The following is a 19,883-nucleotide window of genomic DNA, read 5'->3' as shown; positions in this document are numbered from 1 at the left end:
GCCCCGCCCGCTATACACATACAAACAATAACATATAATCATGTTAGCACATAACAAACAATCGCTATACTATAACTGCTAGTCTCAAGGCCCCACCTATCTTGGGCTCCACCCTTACTCTGATATAAAGGAGATATGGAACCCCATCCACACTTAGCTAAGTGATGAGGTACAGGACCCCGCCCACACTCATCTCCCTACCAGGAACATACCAGTATCACAAAGACAACAAGTGTAACTAAGCATCCTCTACTGCCTCGGGTACCACCCGTCATCGAACCGTAGCTCAGAAAACATACATATAAACCTTCCTCGGGCCTTGCCCGATCACCAGATCTAAATCCAGTATACACTAGCATACATAAGCGGGTCAGCATTGGTGCCTTAGACCCGTTCCTACTGGAGAGAACTCACCTCACAAGCTGATTGTAGAATCCTGCGAATAACCCCTCGCTGCTAGCTGGCAGATCCTCGAACTGCTGATCACTCGACTCCCTGATCTATTAATTACCAAAATGACACTTAGACCAAAATACCCTCCAAAATTCAAACTAAGTCAAACCTAGACAAAGTCAATGCTCCGAGTTGACTCAACTCACCGAGTTGCTCCCTCAACTCGTCGAGTGCTAAAACTCCAAACACTGAAATCGCGAACCAACTCGTCAAGTCAGCCCCAACTCGCCGAGTTCCCTGGTTACTTTGGGTCATGATTTATCGAATCTACTTGTCGAGTCGGTCCTCAGACTCGTCGATTCCTCGCGTGAACAGAAACAAGACAGCTCACTTCTACTCGTCGAGTCCCTCCCTAGACTCGTCGAGTCCCTCGGTCTGTTGGGCTATCTTAATGGATTAAGCCACTATTCTACAGATCCAAACTCCAAACTTGAAGATACATTGGAAATGAATTTGGAAGGTTAAAGTTTCCAACTTTACCCATTAATATCCTCACTTAATGGGTTTCCATGCAAAACCTAACTCTTAAGGACTTGGATCTTGGTCTATAAGCCACCCAACCCCAAACCAAAGCATCGAAACACAGATCTGGATCCAACCACTTCATAACCATGCAAAGCTCCTGCCTTTTTCCTCCATACATGGCCTTGAGAGCTAAAAAGGCCAAAAGAACACTTCTTATGCTTTCATGGGGATTCCTACGGCATAAAGCTTGCACCGTTATGCTAGGGTTCTTGGACCAAAACCCCCCAAAAGTGACAAAGAAGAGATCTAAGTACATATTGATCAAGGTTGAAGCTTTCTTACCAGAAAATAGAGAAGGATGTAAGAGGTTTCTGGATCTACTAGTCTCTTTTTTTTATTCCCAAGGCTTCACCATCTTCTTCAAGCTCCAAAGCACTCAAGAATGCTTAATAATGGCTTACAAACTTATGGAAGGCACTAGGGTTTCGTTTTGGACTTGAGAGAGTATTAAGGAGGCTGAAGGGGTGTTATGATGTTCTTTAAATAGGGTTTAAGGCCCGAACTTAGGGTTTCCCAAACTCTGACCAACTCGCTGAGTCGGTCACTTAACTCACGACTCAGAAAGTGCTCCGACTCGCCAAGTTCTTCCATGGACTCGACGAGTTTACTTCATCATTTAGGGCTTTTCCTTCCTTTATTGCTCTTCTAGATCCCGGGTGTTACAGTTTCGGAACTTTTGGGCCTTAGGGTTCTCTAGTTGGGCTTAGGCCATTAGTAGGTTTAGTTTGGGTTTGGACCTTTATTGGGCCTTATGATTCATGGGCTTAATCTTATATAGTAACTAGGGTTGGTGTTGATTGTGTTCATTGTGAGGAGTCGTTGTACAACAAAATCGGGTGTGAGATTTGCTATCTTTTGATCGAGGTGAGTCTCCTTATAGTATTTGCGAGTCGAAGGCACCAATGTCGGCCCATTGGAATACGTTATAGTATGCTAGCTGTCTTTGTGACTCTTGCATGTATTATATGTGTTTGTATGTATATCGCGAGGGGTTCGATGCTAGGCGGGGCCTAATGAATATATCGAGTGGGGCCCAATGTATGTATGTATGCATGGTATGTATGGTATGATGTATTTTAGGGAAATCACTAAGCTTTATGCTTACAGTTTATGTTTAACATGTTTTAGGTACTTGCGATTCCAAGGGGAAGGGCTCGGGTTGATCGCATTACACACACCCATAATTTTCTCATGTTAACTCTGACGTATTTCTAGATGATTGTCATTATACTTTGATTTTCACATAATGGTTTTCTATAAACAACGAATGGTTGGTGGTTGTATCTAATTTTAAAAATGAAATATTTTCTTATGAATCTTTGGGACGTTACAGAAGAACGAATTTAGAAGGAAGAGCAAGTACATGATTTAGCATCGTCAACAGTGAAGAAGTTTAAGAGTTAGAAGCTCAATAGAAATGAGCTAAGAGTTATGTTTATTACCTAGGATGGAAAGGTAACATGCAGAGTTACCATACAAGCCCTGTTTAGTTGATGATTTTAGGACGTAATCATCCTAAGGGAGATAATTGTAACACCCGCAGATTTGGGCTCATAAATTAAAATAGAATAAGCTATAAAAATGATATTTTCATAGAATATTATTTAGAGAAAATAATCTTAAACAAGTTAAAGTATACATATAAAGAACATTGAAATCCGACTTTATATGAAGAATATATGTTTCTTTGAAGTTTCGCGATTAAACCGACACGACTTTGCGTATTATAAAAAGTGAATTTTTGATAAATTACTTTTTAGACTAAGTGATCTAAAAAAATTCTTAGTATTAGTTAAACAGAGAGCGTGCATATAGAAAACGTCTAAATCTGACTTCGTAAGAGGAAGTTAGGATTTTTAGAAGTTTCAACATAGCAATATACGACTCAGATTCCAAAATTCCAATTGGTTGATTGTTAGCCAAAACAATCTAAATAAGAGTTGAAGATCTCATGAATATGAACCTGCCAATAAAAAGACAGTCAAGAACGGAGTTGGTACGTAGTAATTATGAATTTCACACGAACTTTAACAGTCTAAACCGGTCTAAATATGAATTTTTGTTAGAGAAATAATTAGATGTTGAGGCCTTAATGAAAGTTGTAGAGTTCGTCGAGAGGATTCAGGTGATATAAAGAATGTCAAAAACGGAGCTCGTATGAAAAAGTTATGGTTGTACGAAGATTTCAGGAAAATACTTGTGTTAGTGACGTGGCAGCACTAGAGTGCACCATGTGGCAAGGTTGGTCGTCGAATCCTCCAAGAGACAAGGCGATGTGACACCACGAGATTTGGCCACATGGCACCACGAAAATGCAACACGTAGCGACATTCTAGAAGCAATGACGTGGACGAGCAATAAGGTGACAAATGGAAAACAACTAGTGGAGCCAGCGAGGTCAGATGGCGCAACACGCTCCCTATATGTATGGCGCACTTATCTTTTTTCGACTATAAACACTCACCTCCTTATAAGCTCCAACCCTCACACCCCTACAAGCCTTCTCTCTCGAGTATTCCAACCTTTTAGCCCATTTTCCCTTAGATTTTTGTACTCCGGAAAACCCCTGCGATCCTTGGGTGCTCGGTAAGTAGTAGCTATGGAGTAGAAGGTCTACCAGAGCAATTTCCAGAATTTTGTCAGAAAAATCTCTACAAGTTTAACTACTCTCGAGTATGCCAACCTTTTAGCCCATTTCCCTTAGATTTTTGTACTCTGGCAAAGCCCTGCGATCCGTGGGTGCTCAGTTTGTAGTAGATATGAGGTTCATTGGAAACAGACTTATAACGAGGAAGCTATGATAGTTTGAAGTTTTGGCAAGATAGGTCCTTTATTTGAGAAAGGTGGCAGTTGAGTATGCAGGGTGTATGTGTGTGTACGTTTAACGTACTTATGTGTGTGAATTTGAAGCGGAGCCACCTAGAACGCTGGGCGTATTAGGCACAGGGTGAAAACCCTAAATGAGGGGGTGTCCCTATTTAAAGAATATGATGGCCTCATTTCTGGCCACCATTTCCAGCCTTGAACCCTCTCAAAACCCTAATATCCATTCCTCTAGCTTGAGTGTCCATTTGTGTGCTTCTAAGTGTTCTTGTGGTACCCTTGGAGTGAAGAATGAGCATGGAAGAGAATAGAGTCAGAGTCCAAGCTTTGGATCTGAGCTTTTCTGTGGTTGGAACATCATTTGAAGGTATAAAGCTTAAAACCTTCTCATCCTTTTTGATTTAAGCATATTATCGTCCATTTCAGGGTTTTTGGTCCCAAAGCTTGAGGCTTTATGAGTTGTTGAACTCTAGAGCCTAATATTTGTCCTTTTAAGTGTTTCTAGTGGAGAGGATTCATAAAAATGAGGTCTTGGACATTAAAGCCACCCCATGCATGAGATATGAGCATTTTTTGGGAGTAAAGAGTGAGTGTATTTGGGTTTGGGACTTTATCAGCCATGCAAAGGCTTAAAGTCATGAACTTTATGGAGTATAAGCCTTTAAGGAGTCCAGATCTGAGAGTATAGCTATGGTCTTAACAGGTTAAGACCAAGAGAGTGGAAAAAGAAAGTCTGGACGTACGCCGAGCGTAAATCCAGTACGCCCCGCGTACTGATAAAGTGGCCCCGATGGCCCGATCTGGATTCGTGCGTACGTTGAGCGTACCAAGGGAGGTATGCCCCGCGTAACCTTGTTGTGGGTTTTTTGGGCAAAAAACTCACATTGGGCCTTAAGTGTTGTAGGGATGAGTAATAAAACCGGAAAACCGGACTGGAACCGGAACCGGTATAACCGGAAAATGCTTAAACGGTCCGGGTATTGGGTTTCAAAATTATTCTTATCCGGGTTCTAGGTATTTTGGGTATAGATCCAACGGGTCTGGTTAATCCGGGTTTTTGAACCGGTTTTGTTTAAAAAACCGGAACCGGGTTTAATGGATCGGGTCCGGGTTTAGTGGTCCAAAGAACCGGTTTAGGTTGAATGTGGAACCGCTACAGGAAACGTTTTTTTAGCTTTGTCTGTGGACGATCGACGACAATTGCGGGCAATCAACAAAAACATTCATGTCTTGTACTTCAAATCCATCTCAACTGAACTTCAAGTCGACGATCATCAAAACATCAACTTCCATTTATTCCCTATTGAACTTCAGATCGATCTCCTACACTCAATTAAAGACCAATGGTGAACAATTGAGTAGATAACAATGAAGATACACAAGTAAATTGTCAAGAATTTTGATTTCATGCAACAATGAATGGAACGAAATTGCTTCTGAAACTCTTATTTTTCTTCTCTTACTTTGATTTCTGAAACTCTTTCAAGATTTATATTATCCTATCTTGCTTAATAGCCGTGGATATGTTACGTCATTAATTATTGTTCTTGAAGTGAAGTAATTTTAGCGCTGTTGCCAAATAGAATAAACAGGGGGATTTTTGTGTATTGTGCAATGTGCAGTGGAGAAAATAAGATTTTTGTGTATTATGTATATGTATCGGTTCTTATTTTTCATTCCCAAAATGTTGTTTTCTTTTAACTATTTTTCTCCTCCTGTGCAAACTTTTGGAGAATTGGTTTGATTTTTAGATAAAAACACTAAGCCATTAGTTGGTTGTTGAAATTTAATGGGCTGTTTAATTTCGGTTGGTAATTTACATTGTATCCTCTGTTAATTTGCAGCTTCTAAACCCCTTTTGCAGACCATTCTTTTCTCCAATTTACCAAAATACCCTTATTCTAAAATCACGTCATGCCTTTTTTTTCAATCACACATAATGATTGATTGTATGTATATAATATTTTCGAGTTGTTTAGAGCAACAAAAGGAGGGATAGGTTCTGTCCAAAACAATTGGGAATGATTAATCTAATTGCTTGTCTGTTAGAAACATAATCGATACCAACAATTATCCAATAGTCAAATACATAAATTTTTTTATTTTGTTTCAGATACATGTTAAATGTAATTTTTTTTAACCCAACTTTGTTATATCACGTTACTTTTTTTTAAAAAAAATCAATGTCATCAATAACCTAAATGTAATTTTTTGTTTATTAATTTTTTATAACTGTTGAAAGATTATGCTATTGAGGTAATTACAAAAAAAAAATCTGGGTTTTTTGGTTCTAAACTCATTTTACCCGGTTCCACCTTATCCACTTTCCTATTTCTGGGTTTTTCAGTTCTAGACCCACTTTACCCGTACCATACCCGGAACCGAACCGGAACCGGTTCCTATATACCGGTCTGGTTTCCAGTTCTAAAAAATCTCGTTAAACAGTTATGTGTTTTTCGGGTCCGGGTCCATCCGGTCTGGGTTTGGACCCACTTTCATCCCTAAAGTGTTGGGCCTGGATATTTGGGCCTATTGTGCTAGAGATTTTGATAAGAGGAATATTGTGTATATCTTGGGCCTTTGTGTTGGACTTGCCATTTGGACTTAAGAGTTGGGCCTTGGGAGAGTCCATTTAGTATTAGGCGTTGGTGGGCCCAATGAGCTTGAGTTAATTGTGGGTCGGGTAGTGAGCTATCTTTAGACCTAATGAGTGAGGTTTGGTCTTAGATCTTAATTGGGTAACTGTGGGTTTTGGTTTAGTGTTAGAGGCTGGTGTGCAGCAGCAGTATCTATAGGAGTTGTTCATCATCCGAGGTGAGTCTTCTCACTATACTTACCTAGAGTGGTAATCTTTTTATGACCGAAGGGTCTTATGTGTGTATATTTAGTATTGTGATATCTTGCATTATGTCTTTGTGATATATGCTATATTATTCTGTGCATTCTAAGATCGGACCGGAGGGTCCAACCCGAGCTGTGAGACTGGAGGGTCCTTACTGTGATACAGGATCGGAGGGTCCAACCCGAGCTGTGAGACCGGAGAGTCCTCACTGAGACACATAACCGGAGGGTCCATACCGAGCCATGAGACCGGAGGGTCCTCACCGAGACGCATGATCGGAGGGTCCATGCTGAGCTATAGCCATAAGAGGCTTATTATTTATGTGTGTGGTATTTTGGGGAACTCACTAAACTTTGTGCTTACCGTGTTATGTGATATGTGTTTCAGGTACTTCTCAGGATCGCGGGAAGGCGCCGACTTGATTGTATACATGAGATGGAGTTATGTTTGAGGATCTTGGATTTTTATAATGTATATGTGTCTTTATTAATTTGATACTTTGGGATTTTTGTGAAATGTGTTAATGAGAATTATGTGATTTCAAAAGGAAAATTTTGTTTGAAAATTCACGGTGTTACAAGGAGATTCCCTGACCCTTACTCATGATGATTGCGATGTAGATATCTACTAGAGTATAGATAACGACCATAGACTAATCTAAACACTCCAATGGAAAACTGGCATGTTTGCAACCTGTAGGCGATGAATTTACAAGTTCGGGCGATGCACGAACCGTGTATTCATGCGATGTACTCTACCGACGAATTACAAGTTCAGGTGATGTAACAACTATGTATTCATGCGATTTACTCTACCAACGAATTACAAGTTCAGGCGACATAAGAACCATGTATTCATGTGAAGTACTCTACCAACGAATTGCGAGTTCATACGATGTAAGAACCATGTATTCAATACGATGATTATGCGATGAACATTAGGAAAAGTTCTTAGCGATGGAAATATAAACTACGATGATAGGTGATGAGTATTAGGAGAAGCCCTTAATGATGAAAATATATAATGCAATGATTGATGATGATTATATAAGAAATGGCGATGTAGGCGATGATCCTTAAGAGAGGATCTTAGAATAAATATATAAGAAAACGGGGATGGGTAATCGGGTTAATTGTTTGATAATGAAACATATTAACTATATTATTGTGGGTTGAAAATCCTATGTACTCACCAGGTTTTCCAACCTAACCATCTCAACTTCTTTTGTATCACAAGTAGCGGTACAAAGGTACACAAAAGATGAGAGATTCAAGGAGATGTAGACTGTTAGTCTAAAATACTATAAGACACGTTTATGCTTATGTTTTGTAATCAGTGATGACATCCCACACTTTTTTAAATTAATGAAAAATATTTCTTCAGAAATACTTTTTATGGGACAAATTCCACATTTATAAATAAACTCTGCTTTAAATAAGTATAAATAAAAAGTTTTAAAATGGCCGAGAAAATAAATATGTCACATGACAACAGAAAGAAAATAGGTTGAGAGTCTAGATACCCAATGTTGTTGACAAAAAGGTGATAGGATGTGAATCAACTGTTAAGGGAGGAACAATGATAGGTTATGAGTCACTTGTTTGTATGCATTGTATGTAACATATTGGGAGATTCATTAAGATTTATGTTTACAGTTGTGGATTAAATATTTTTCAGAGAGTTTCGTTGATCGGGGGAAGAGCCCAGCTTGACTCGCATCGTTGATTATTTATGTTTTAGACTTTCTTTGTTTTTATGATAATTTGGATAAAATTTTATATTTTGGTTTTTTTTAATAATGAAACAAATTAATACTTTGGCTTTTAAGAAAAATGGTTTTGGTTGTTTTACTCTTATTTTAAAAAGAAATTTTTGGTTTGAAGTTTGAGACATTACAAGTTGGTATCTGAGCCTTGATTTGAGAAATTTAAATGGATATTTGTGTGATTCCAAATTCAAACCGGGCCTGAAAGATTTATTAAACCTTTTTTAAAAACAATTTTTTTTATGAGGAAATATGTGAAGCGTACAGTCATCAGGAGGTCAGAAAGAAAAATAATTCTCAAAATATCCATACTTGCTGTTAGGGAACCATGTGTTTTTAGATTTTAGATTTGCTACTGATAATATTTGAATAATAGTTTTCGGGTAAAACGAAGGTCTCTTGGATCTCGTATAATTCTAAATTGGTGTACAGTTGATTTTTGGTTAAAAATGATTTTTCGGAAAGAAAAAAATGTCATTCAATATAAATGTGGTAAGTTTGAAATTTGGGGAGAAAGGCACCTCAAGTTAGATACCCCTTAGGTCCGCGTTCATGTTTGCATGAAAATTATGAATTCATTAGGCCTAGGCTTATACAATTAGAGTTTTAAATGTGCACAACCCACATAATCTTATAACACGCGACATTAGAACAGGTAAAGAAAATGTTTGGATATGAATACAGTGTAGGAGTTTCAGAAAGACGTAACAGTCTTTGGATTTATTGTTAAAGACAATAATAGGAATGTATCTGATTATCTTGTTTTTGAAAAATTATGATATTACATATTTCCAAACAGTAGATCTTTTATTAGTTTCATGTCGCATCTCCACCTCAATACTTGCTTTCATTATCCATGGTCAAGTCATGAGTGTGAACCTAGTGTGAGTTGATATAGTGGACCGAGTGTCAAAGGGATTTTGAAGGAAATTGACGTATCCTCATCCAACCACCTAGGTTTAAATGAACCTCCCTTAACATTGTTTTTGGTTTCCATGACCATTTCATTTACGTTTTTATACCCGTATTTCTTGTGGTTGAGTTGTAATATATATATATATATATATATATATATATATATATATATATATATATATATATATATATATATATATATATATATATATATATATATATATATATATATATATATATTATCCAAATTGTTGTGTAGGAAATTTGTAAAGAAAATTTTATTGTGCCATTGAAAATATCTATGAAAACTATGTTTGATAGAGAAACATTAACTAGAAGGCTTCAGTAACATAAAAATTCTATAAAAATCGTTGAATAAAGAAATTTAAACTTGGATGCGAGTATGACGCAAATATATCAAACATGTGATTCATGTTGTGGTGTACTATCTAATGTAGTTGTCATCTTGTCTAATGTTGTATAGTTGTCATCTTGTATTCACATGCATGGTTGTATATATTGATAATGATACATTCTAATATTCTACAATATGTGATAAATGTGTACTTCCAAATCTACAAACATAAATTGGTTTTCCAAAATCCCTTTGTTTTGTCAATTCGAGTTCAACACAAGATTACGTAATGCACACGATTAGGGTGATTGTGGTACATCTACAGACGAAGTAGAAAAGTTCATTGATTTTGTAACAATGTCTACAATCACATCAAGATTCTGTATTTGATTTCAACCCTAAAACTATCAAGCATTCGATTTCAACTCTAGAAATACATATGGGCCGGGCTTGGTTGTCCAATCATACTCCATAACCATCCAATCTTTGGATCAAGAAACTCAGTAAGAAATCCAGTCCAGTTATTATAAGCTCAAACTTCGTTCTTTTTGTAAAACTCCGAACCCAAAACATTTATTCTCATAGAGTTAACACAAGTTCAAGTTATTATGAAATACCAGATTACAAGCTAAAGAATGTCCCTTTACAAAAGGTGCATAGATGGTGCTAATTTTGTTGCCTATAAATGTAAGCATATGCTCACTAAGAATCAAACGTAGTGTGTATATATATAACATTTCTACCTATTTATTTATTGCATTCCAATCGTTCTCTTTGTCCTTTAAGATACAAAATCGCTTGATTCTATCATGCCAACGTGGCAGGGTTAGTTTGCAGCAGCAGGAGGAGCAGCACCAGTAGTCGGCCTAAAAAGAAGCCAAAAGTCAGATAAAGGAATTTTAATCTTCCTTAAAAAAATATGGTTTAGATTGTGTTGTTTTTTTAAGGAGAAACTGAAACTCACAGCCCAACGAAAACTTTGAAGGCGTCATAGATACCCCATTGTGTACCCGTAAGAGTTCCAATCATAAGAATACGAAGTGGTAGTCCACGAGTGAAGAGGCCCCACATGCCTAGCTTCTTCACAGCCTGCATGCATGCTTAATTTCACAGATCATGAAAATAGAGCAGAGGTATTTAATAAAACATTAAAGTTGAAATGATATAATACTGACATCTCCAACAGTAGCACCCTGGGAATTGTTGAGGAAAGAGACCAAATTGTCAGCTGGATGAGAAACCACAGCACAGAGTATACCAGCAGCATAACCACCAGCAAAGCTCACTCCAAGCTGAAAACTCTTGCTACATTGTTCTTTTGGTGTAGGAATTGCATACTTGTATGCCATCTCCACAATTGTCTCAAAAGATCCAAACTTCATCATTGTGTCTGAAAATCAATAAATATGCTACATTATGCTAATAAAATGGCGTGAAAGAGCATTTAAAAAATGGGTATTATAACTAATTATGAACTCACATGGAATTTGTCGTCCCAAAAGAGGAGTTAGCCCCTTGTATAGCCTGTACACATAAAATATATATGACAAGTGAGAAAATCAATCCTTTCAACATATATGTGTTTCATAGCATTTGAAAGTTGGTTTGTAGAGTGGTTAATTCATACCCTGCAACACCTTCAGCCTTGATGATCTTTGGAAGACCATCAGATAGGCCCTTGGCAAATCCAGGCTGTGTTTGAACACGAACTTTAACAGCTTCAAAAGGGCAAAGGGCAACACAGGCAATAACTTCAGCTGATGCAGAACCAGCAAGGTAAATCAATGTTTTATACTTGGTTGCATACTCAGGTCCAGCAATGTCAGAGTAGGTTTTCTTAAAGTATTCGTAAAACCCAAACTTGCAAGCACCCTGTGCACTGTATCCAACTAGTGTTGGTGCCCAGCCCTTATAAAATCCTTTGATTCCTTGCTCCTTCAACAATACCCCGAATCCTGATGAAATGTTCTTGTACTTTGCGGGGTCAATCTGTAAATACACATTTGAATTGTCAAGGTATAGATAAAATGACAATACCGATTACATATGCTGAACCCCATTCGCGAATTGTTTGAAATTATTGGTCTCGTGTGAGTTTAACTCATTTCACAAACATTAGGAAATACAGAAGACTATCTAGCTCTATGTTTTCTGAAGCCACAACTAAATTGAAGTCAAATCTAGACATCTACACTCTTTCACAAGTTAATGGCAAGGTTTTCAAACCTAATACCATCATATGAATGAAGAAACAAGAATAAAATTCGAAGATCAATAAGCTCCACTACTAAATCATGTGATCAAATCACAACAGATCTTATTATATTCAGCCTTAAAAGTACACATACATCCAATCAAAAGAGAGAGGTGGAGAATGACCTGCATATTACATTTGACGACATCTAGCGGAGTGATGCCGGTGTGAGTGCTCCCGCAACTCAAACTACCACCAACAGCACAGGCTGCGTAAGCCGCCGGCGAGAACATCTTAATCTTACCTGGCTCGCTCGGAGCCTGTACCACAAAACCTCTACTCGCAACATCCGGTGATTCAGAAAGTGAGGACAACAAAGTATCATAAGAACTCTGTTGATTTACCGCCAATTTCTCGAAGTCGAATCGATTTGTCAACGAATTGGAGTATAGATAGCTCGGAATCAAAGATTGTCTTGAACTATCCATTGATTCCGTCAATTGGGCGTAATTTTTTTGCAATGTCGAGCTAAGGATCGAATGATCAATGATGATGAATACAACTTGTAATTTTTTTGAAGGTGACTTGTTGCGCGGGATTTGAAGAGAAATGGTATATATATAGGTCTTTCTAAATAAAATACTCTAAGGGGTATAACTGAAAATATCAGCAATAGAAAACATATACTTTATTAAAGTAGAAGGAAAACACGTTTTTGCAACCTTCCATTAGACTGGGAACTTGGAATTTTATGCCTTCCGTAAGACATGATGAAAAAAGATTGCCACAAAGACCATTATTACAAATGAATGAATAATTTGAAATGATCAAATTCTTTTTGGGGGATTTTACTAAAATGGCCAGAATGTTCAAAACAAACGGAAGAATGTCTAGAAGGAGAAGGAGGTAGATGGAAAACAGAGGAGACGTCGTTTATATTTTCAAAATGAGGGGGTGGGGTTTGGGTGAGTGTTTTTTTTAACTAAAAAAATATTAAAACGGTATAAGAACTGTTTCATTGAATCAAAATAAAAACAGTTAACCACAAAGGATTACAAATATTTGGTAAAGGGTTTTAATAAGAAAATTAAACTTTATTTTTAAAAACTCCTCAAAATAAAATTAGTTAGAAATACAAAAGAATATCAATATTGACTGATGGTAGAACCTTCGAACTTTTCAAGCAAGCGTCAAAAATGACGTTCAAGGTAGACACGTCACACGTGACAATAAAACCCCGTCCCTGCTCGATTACCTTTTGCTTTTGTGAAAGGTTTTAATTCATATATTTTAGTCGTAACTCAACAAAGGTTTCGTGGTGTAGTTGGTTATCACGTCAGTCTAACACACTGAAGGTCTCCGGTTCGAACCCGGGCGAAGCCATTTTTTGAAAAAAAAAAGTAATAAAATTTCCCCCTTTTTTTGCAAATTGTGGATTTTGATGTATTATATAATCCAGCAAAAACTGTACGACGGGCCTGATCGTAAATTGGACCTCACAATATTTTTAATAGCATATCAAGAATTAACACAAAATCTACCCTAATAAATGAAAATGACTTTGCCACATGTCCTCTTCTCATTCATTTGGACACATGGCATTTTCTAAAAATTTTAAATTTATCTATTTTCCACTTGTCATTTTATTGTATTTTTGATTTTATTAAATTAAAATCCATATTTAATATATAAGGTAATATATATGTAAGGTATTTATTAGAAATGGTTTATATATGTAATGTATCTAATGCATTAAAGTCTCATTAATTGTAATAATTCAAAAAATTTCTTATTTTTCTTATAAATTTAAAGTTTTCAAATTGTTAAAATTTTATATTTAATTTTTTTAAAAAAAACCCATGTCATCTTCTCCTTCATTTTGACACTTGTCATTTTTTTGATTTTTTGAATTATTTAATATCCATTTGTCAATTTTATAGTTTTTTCTTTTTTATTCAAATCTCACATATTAAATGCCACCTCATATTAATTAATTTTATAAATATATTAATTAATATACATAATAACTTTCTATTTTTGAATTCATCTTTCTATTAATATATTAATTAATGTATATATATTAATGTAGATAATACATTCCATTTGTGAATTCATATTAATTAATTTTATTAATATAGATTAATTAGGACCAAATTACATAAATAGTCCATACGGTTTACCAAAATGTCACAAACTTAATCAATACTTATTTTTTTATGAACATGCTTTTTGTGGTTATCAAAACTTTTTTTTAGTAAACCCTGTAATACACGAGTTTCACACCTAGTTAGAATGAAACAAATATCTACCGAATATTTAAGAGTTTTGTACCAAGGGGTGTTACTTTTAGAAAATATTTACCAATTAATAGTACCATGAATTTTAATTATGAAAATATGGTAATTTTATATAAACCGAAAGTTTAATTCTTAATTTTATAAATATTGTTTAGACAAAACTTCAAAAATGATCCCTGTGGTTTTCAAAAATATCAAGTTTAGTTCCTAAGTTCAAAAAACCTCACAGATAGTCCATGTGGTTTCAAAACTTTTAACATTTGGTCCTTCCGGCTAACTCCGTTACCATTTAGTCGTTAAGTCAGAGGCATTTTTGGCATTCCACTACACAGGGACCATTTATGAGGTTTTTAATTACTTTTTTTTTAAATAAATAATATTTAATATGCAAGGGGTCCCACCCATCTCTCTCTCTCTCTCTCTCTCTCTCTCTCTCTCTCTCTCTCTCTCTCTCTCTTCTCTCATAAAAAACCCAGCAACCTATATTCTCTATCTTCTTCCTCAAAATTCGATATGCTTACACAAATTACCGTCTCCGATATGTAAAAACTTGAGGTTTCTCAAATACATATCGGATTTTTCATAAATAACTTCACTGTTTCTTGCATGTAAAACAAGAGAATTATCAGTTTCTTTCAACTCTGTGGATTCAAGTCTTGTCATCTGGTAGTTTTGGATTACTAGAGCTTTTTCGTAATCTCCAGACGAGTGATCTTCATCAGCTTCGGAAACGTTTTGACTTTCCTCCGTTGTTGAATCAACTAATTCAATAGGTACTAATTGATTACCACTATGATCAAAGAAGAATTCGATATCTTATGGGAGAAAATCAGAAGTTGAATATTTGTTCTTTTCAAGTTGATTCAATTCTGTTTCAATTTCAAAAGTATTTGAATCCCACATATCTTTCTCGTCATAATTCATCTGAGTCTCTTTTCTGCTCTGAATTTTAAGGTTTTCTTCCATCGAATCTGATCCAGCTTTATCATTGGAACTTTTGATCAAACCTTCGCTCTTAGTGTGCTCCAAAACATCACAAGAATTCCGAGTCACTACAAAACTATCAAAACTTTTCTTATGAAACTTCAAACCACAACAAGAACACTTCAAGTTCTGTTCATTTTCATCTTCCCCGTCACTCTGTTTCACCTGGCATTGGAAATCCAGATGAGATGAAAAACAATCTTCACATAATTCTTTGATTTCTGCCAATTTTTTGTGATTTGGGCAGAAGCCCAAGATGGAAACCTTTTTGGAATGTAGTTCGTAGAGAAGATTGTGGTGGGAATTGTTGTTTTCGGGTTCTAAGAAACGATGGAGGGTAGAACACCACAAAGAGGGTGGATTTAGGGCAAAGAATTGGGAAAATTTGATGATGACAAAAGAGAAGAGGGAGTTGAGGAGGAGGAGAAGTATGAGCGTTCATTCATGAACAACATAAATGAGAATGAGTGTGATGTTGTTTGTATTCATGTGCACCATGGTTGCAAATGTGTTGGCTGCCATGGTTGTTGCTACTCTGTTTTTCTATTTACACACACACACACACACAGAGAGGTGGGACCCTTGCATATTAAATTTTATTTATTTATTTATTTTAAAAAAAGTAATTAAAAACCTCATAAATGGTCTTGTGTAGTGAAATGCCAAAATTGCCCCTGACTTAACAGCTTAATGGTAACGGAGTTAGCCGGAATGACCAAATGTTAAAAGTTTTGAAACCACAGGGACCATCTATGAGGTTTTTTGAACTTAGGGACTAAACTTGATATTTTCGAAAACCACAAGGACTATTTTTGAAGTTTTGTCTATTGTTTATTTTATTTAAACAATACAACCCACACTATAGCTAATCTGTTTCCAACTCCATAACCTTAGAACACCCTCATCAGTCATCAATCATTTCCCTCTTAAGAACATTAAAATTTAGAGAAAATGTTATCCTTATAGGGGTGGGGATTCGAAGGTGCTAGCTATGGAAAGTAGTGATACATTTGAATCAAATAATCACTAATATCTTTGATTGAACATCATATTTATAATCTTTTGCATGTGAATTATGAATTAACAGTAAAATACGATTTCTATAACCAAAATCATAATTTCATGGACTAAGGATTAAGATTTATGATATTTAGTACATCACAAAACTTTGTTGATTATTTAAAACCTAAAAAAAATATCATTCAGACTAAATTTAGGAAACAAAGATGACTAAATTAGATTCTAGTTTAATATTGAATTCAAAAGAGATTTTTAATGAAATAAAACACGATAGATCACAATAGTTACTAGAAACAATATAACTCATATATATATATATATATATATATATATATATATATATATATATATATATATATGTGTGAGTTATATTGTTTCTAGTAACTATTGTGTACCAGAATGCATAGATCTGGACCACCGGATGAATAGAATCAACAATCATGATCTGAGGGTCTATGATATTACAATAGGGTAGCATGTATCATATAATCGTACAAGTTTCAGCAAAATGGTATTTTGGTCAATTAACCTATTTTAAAAAAGGTAATTTTTGGATTTTAAGGGATCATTAATTCCCTTATGTTTAAAAAATCTGATTTTTTTTTTAAATTAATTCTAATTAAATTTTAATATTACTTTTCATAATAATCGATTTTATTCTGTCAGAATGACAAAAAGTCAATAATAAACTAGTAATTATATTTGTGGTTTTATTATTGCATAATATTGTTTCATTCAAGATACTTTTTATATTAAACATGCTTAAAAAATTATACAACATATTATCAAGAATAACATTTTCTAAAGAATACGAATTTTATTCTTTAAGAATCACTATTTACATTCATCTGTAAAGAAAAAGACTATAAACAATTATTACAATCATTCTAAAAAAATTATAACTAATAATGGTTTAAGGATTACATTTATTCTTAAAGATTAAAACTAAAGATGGTTACAAAAGAGAAAACATCAAAATCTAACAAAAACACTACTATATTCCAAAAGAATATTTTTCCGAAAGAATATTATCGTTCTCCATGTTTTCTTCATTTTCCACATTAATGACAACCTCTTCAAAACCTAAATTCACAAGGAAAATATAATCAACTTTCAAATATTAAAAATTTTAATGCATTAAATAGAATAAAACAATAAATTCTAATAGAATGTGATATATATTCAAATAGAATATAACTATAATTTCTACAAACCAACACTAACAATCATCCATAAACTTGCAATGTATATTATTCTGAAAGAATGTAATGTTTGATTATTTAGGATATTATTTCATAAGAATCGAGACCAATAACAAGAATATAAACCAATTTTATTCTGACATAATTGGTTACGGTAATTCACTGCTTAAGTTGACAAGGAATTTAAGATTCTATTCTGACAAAATTAGAATTTAATATTCCATTCTAGCAAAATGATCGACATCAAGATGCAATTCAGTTTCTTGGTGGTCAGGAACTGGAGATACAATTAAAAAAACATGTTATGATTGGTACAAGAGCATACCAATTCAGTTTCTTGGTGGTGTCGTTGATAACCTAAAATCTCATGCTGCCTTCATTTTTCACCTCCTTGTGCAGACTCCACAACAGGCACCGAGCACCTATTCACCGCCATCTACTGCTGTTGCTTTTCCCCGGATTTCTTGTTGTCAACAACCAGAAGAAGCAACCCCAATTAAGAAATTAGGGCATAAATCTTCAGAATCCTACGTTTAGACCACGAAGCACCAGCCTTAAACTGAATCCTAGCCATCATCCTCAACCTGAAATCAATCATACCATGAGACCTTTCGCTACTGATATCATTATGATCTTCAACATATGTAGACAAGGAAACAAATATTGTCTGAGCAGTCGTCTCATTTTTCTTTTCTGAAATAGGTAAAGATGGAGAGTCGATGGAGGGATCACCGGAGAAAAAGGCGATGTTCGATGCAGACGAAGGAGGGTCGTGAAAGAAGAAGGTTCGGAGTAGAGAATTTTGTGAGGAGGCGAGATAGTTTTGTAAGCGACGACTGACTAATAAATGGATAGTGGTTTTCTAAGGTTTAACTAATTAAGGAGATATTAATTGAATGATTTTTACCATAATTAGATATACTAAGTCTACCACTATATCTTTTTTTTAATTTAATTAATGATTTATTTTTTCCTGAATTTTCATTGGTGCATTTAGGCACACACTATTTTCTAGAATCATTTGAACCTAACTCTCTCTCTCTCTCTCTCTCTCTCTCTTTATATATATATATATATATATATATATATATATATATATATATATATATATATATATCATTTTTTAAAAATCATTAAGAGATCAAAAAAAATCCTAAGTCTTATATAAAATTCAAAATATCATATTTTATATATATATATATATATATATATATATATATATATATATGTATATATCATTTTTTATATAACATTTTTTAAAATCATTATGAAATAAAAAAAACATCCTAATTACTTAGACCATCCGTTATACCCACCACATACCACATATGTGGTGGGTGTCACATCAGCACCACATTCTCTACCACTAACTATGGGACACTTACAACTAGGGGTGAGCAAACCCAAACCAAGAAACCTAGAAACCGACTAAAACCGACGAAACCGAAACCGAAAAAACCGAAACCGAAGCAAAATCGACGGTTAGGGTTTGAATTTTTTAAAAACCGAAAAATCGGGTTCGGTTTCGGTTTTTACCCAGAAACCGACCCATCCAACCCGAGAAACCGACAAACCGCCCCAAGAAACCGACCCATCCAACCCAAGAAACCGACCCATACTTGATTGTTTTTTGGTTGTAATAGCTATTTTGGGGTTTTGGTTGTAACTTGTAATAGACTATTTGTTGTAAAACTCATGTTTTTTGAAGTATTTAACTTAAATTTGGTATTTTTTGAAGTATTTAACTTGTTTCATTTATATAAAATGGGTTAAAACCCGAAACGCATGGGTTTAAACCCAAAACCCGTGAATGTATGGGTTGAACCCAAGCAACCGAAAAACCGCCCAAACCGACCTTAGAACCCGAGAAACTGAACCGAACAAAAACCGATCCTATTGAGTTCTGAAAACCAAAAACCGACCACTTATGGGTTGGGTTGGGTTTGGGTCCAAAACCGACCAAAACCGACCCATGCACAACCCTACTTACAACTAAACACACCACTCCACCTCATTTTTTTTTATTTAAATTTAATTCAAAAATACATTAAAACACAATAAAACATATTTTTTTAAATTAGTTTTTTATTCAACAAAACATATTTTTTTTATTCAATAAAACATATATTTTTTTAAATTAGTTTTTTTATTTAAATTTAATTCACAAACACAATAAAACATATATTTTTTTTAAAATTAGTTTTTTATTCAATGAAATAGAGATTACATTAATTTAAAACACACAACATAAAATTAAAATAATAATAATAATAATAATAATAATAATAATAATAATAAATAAAAATGCAACAACAAAGAACTTAAACTAGTTTTAAACCGTTATTTTTAATGGCTAAATTTTGGGGACTTTCTCAATTTTCGCCAAGTTTTGACTTGTTTAAACGGTGTGTGTTTCGTGTCTTCATATTAGTGCATGGCCACAACAAACGGATCAGCTTCGTCCACGTTGTTTATAACAAAGTTATAAATCTCATTGAATTCAAGGCA

At 34.8% G+C, this 19,883-nt stretch overlaps 1 protein-coding gene and 1 non-coding gene across 2 annotated transcripts; one reads left to right on the top strand and one right to left on the bottom strand.

Moving 5' to 3' along the window:
- Positions 1–10,260: 10,260 nt before the first annotated feature.
- Positions 10,261–12,487, bottom strand: LOC111906468 (mitochondrial phosphate carrier protein 3, mitochondrial). The gene is made up of 6 exons (XM_023902228.3): positions 12,058–12,487; positions 11,306–11,667; positions 11,159–11,202; positions 10,854–11,068; positions 10,643–10,767; positions 10,261–10,544 (listed from the first exon to the last, which is right to left on the bottom strand). The coding sequence occupies exons 1-6, from the start codon at positions 12,358–12,360 to the stop codon at positions 10,505–10,507; spliced, it is 1,089 nt and encodes a 362-aa protein (XP_023757996.1). The 5' UTR covers positions 12,361–12,487; the 3' UTR covers positions 10,261–10,504.
- A 694-nt stretch (positions 12,488–13,181) lies between these two features.
- On the top strand, positions 13,182–13,255 carry TRNAV-AAC (transfer RNA valine (anticodon AAC)). The gene has a single exon. It is a non-coding gene; the product is annotated as a tRNA-Val (tRNA).
- The last annotated feature ends 6,628 nt before the right edge of the window (positions 13,256–19,883 follow it).

This window comes from Lactuca sativa, chromosome 5, assembly GCF_002870075.4.
Source record: "Lactuca sativa cultivar Salinas chromosome 5, Lsat_Salinas_v11, whole genome shotgun sequence".
Classification (NCBI taxonomy): Eukaryota; Viridiplantae; Streptophyta; class Magnoliopsida; order Asterales; family Asteraceae; genus Lactuca; species Lactuca sativa.
This window is presented reverse-complemented; position numbering and strand designations above follow the sequence as displayed.

Coding starts and splice junctions, on each gene's coding strand:
- LOC111906468 (XM_023902228.3), bottom strand. CDS start 12,360: ATGGATAGTTCAAGACAATCTTTGATTCCGAGCTATCTATACTCCAAT. Junction 11,668..12,057: donor TCGTCAAATGTAATATGCAG/GTCATTCTCCAC, acceptor GTGTATTTACAG/ATTGACCCCGCAAAGTACAA. Junction 11,069..11,158: donor TTTGGGACGACAAATTCCAT/GTGAGTTCATAA, acceptor ATTGATTTTCAG/ACACAATGATGAAGTTTGGA.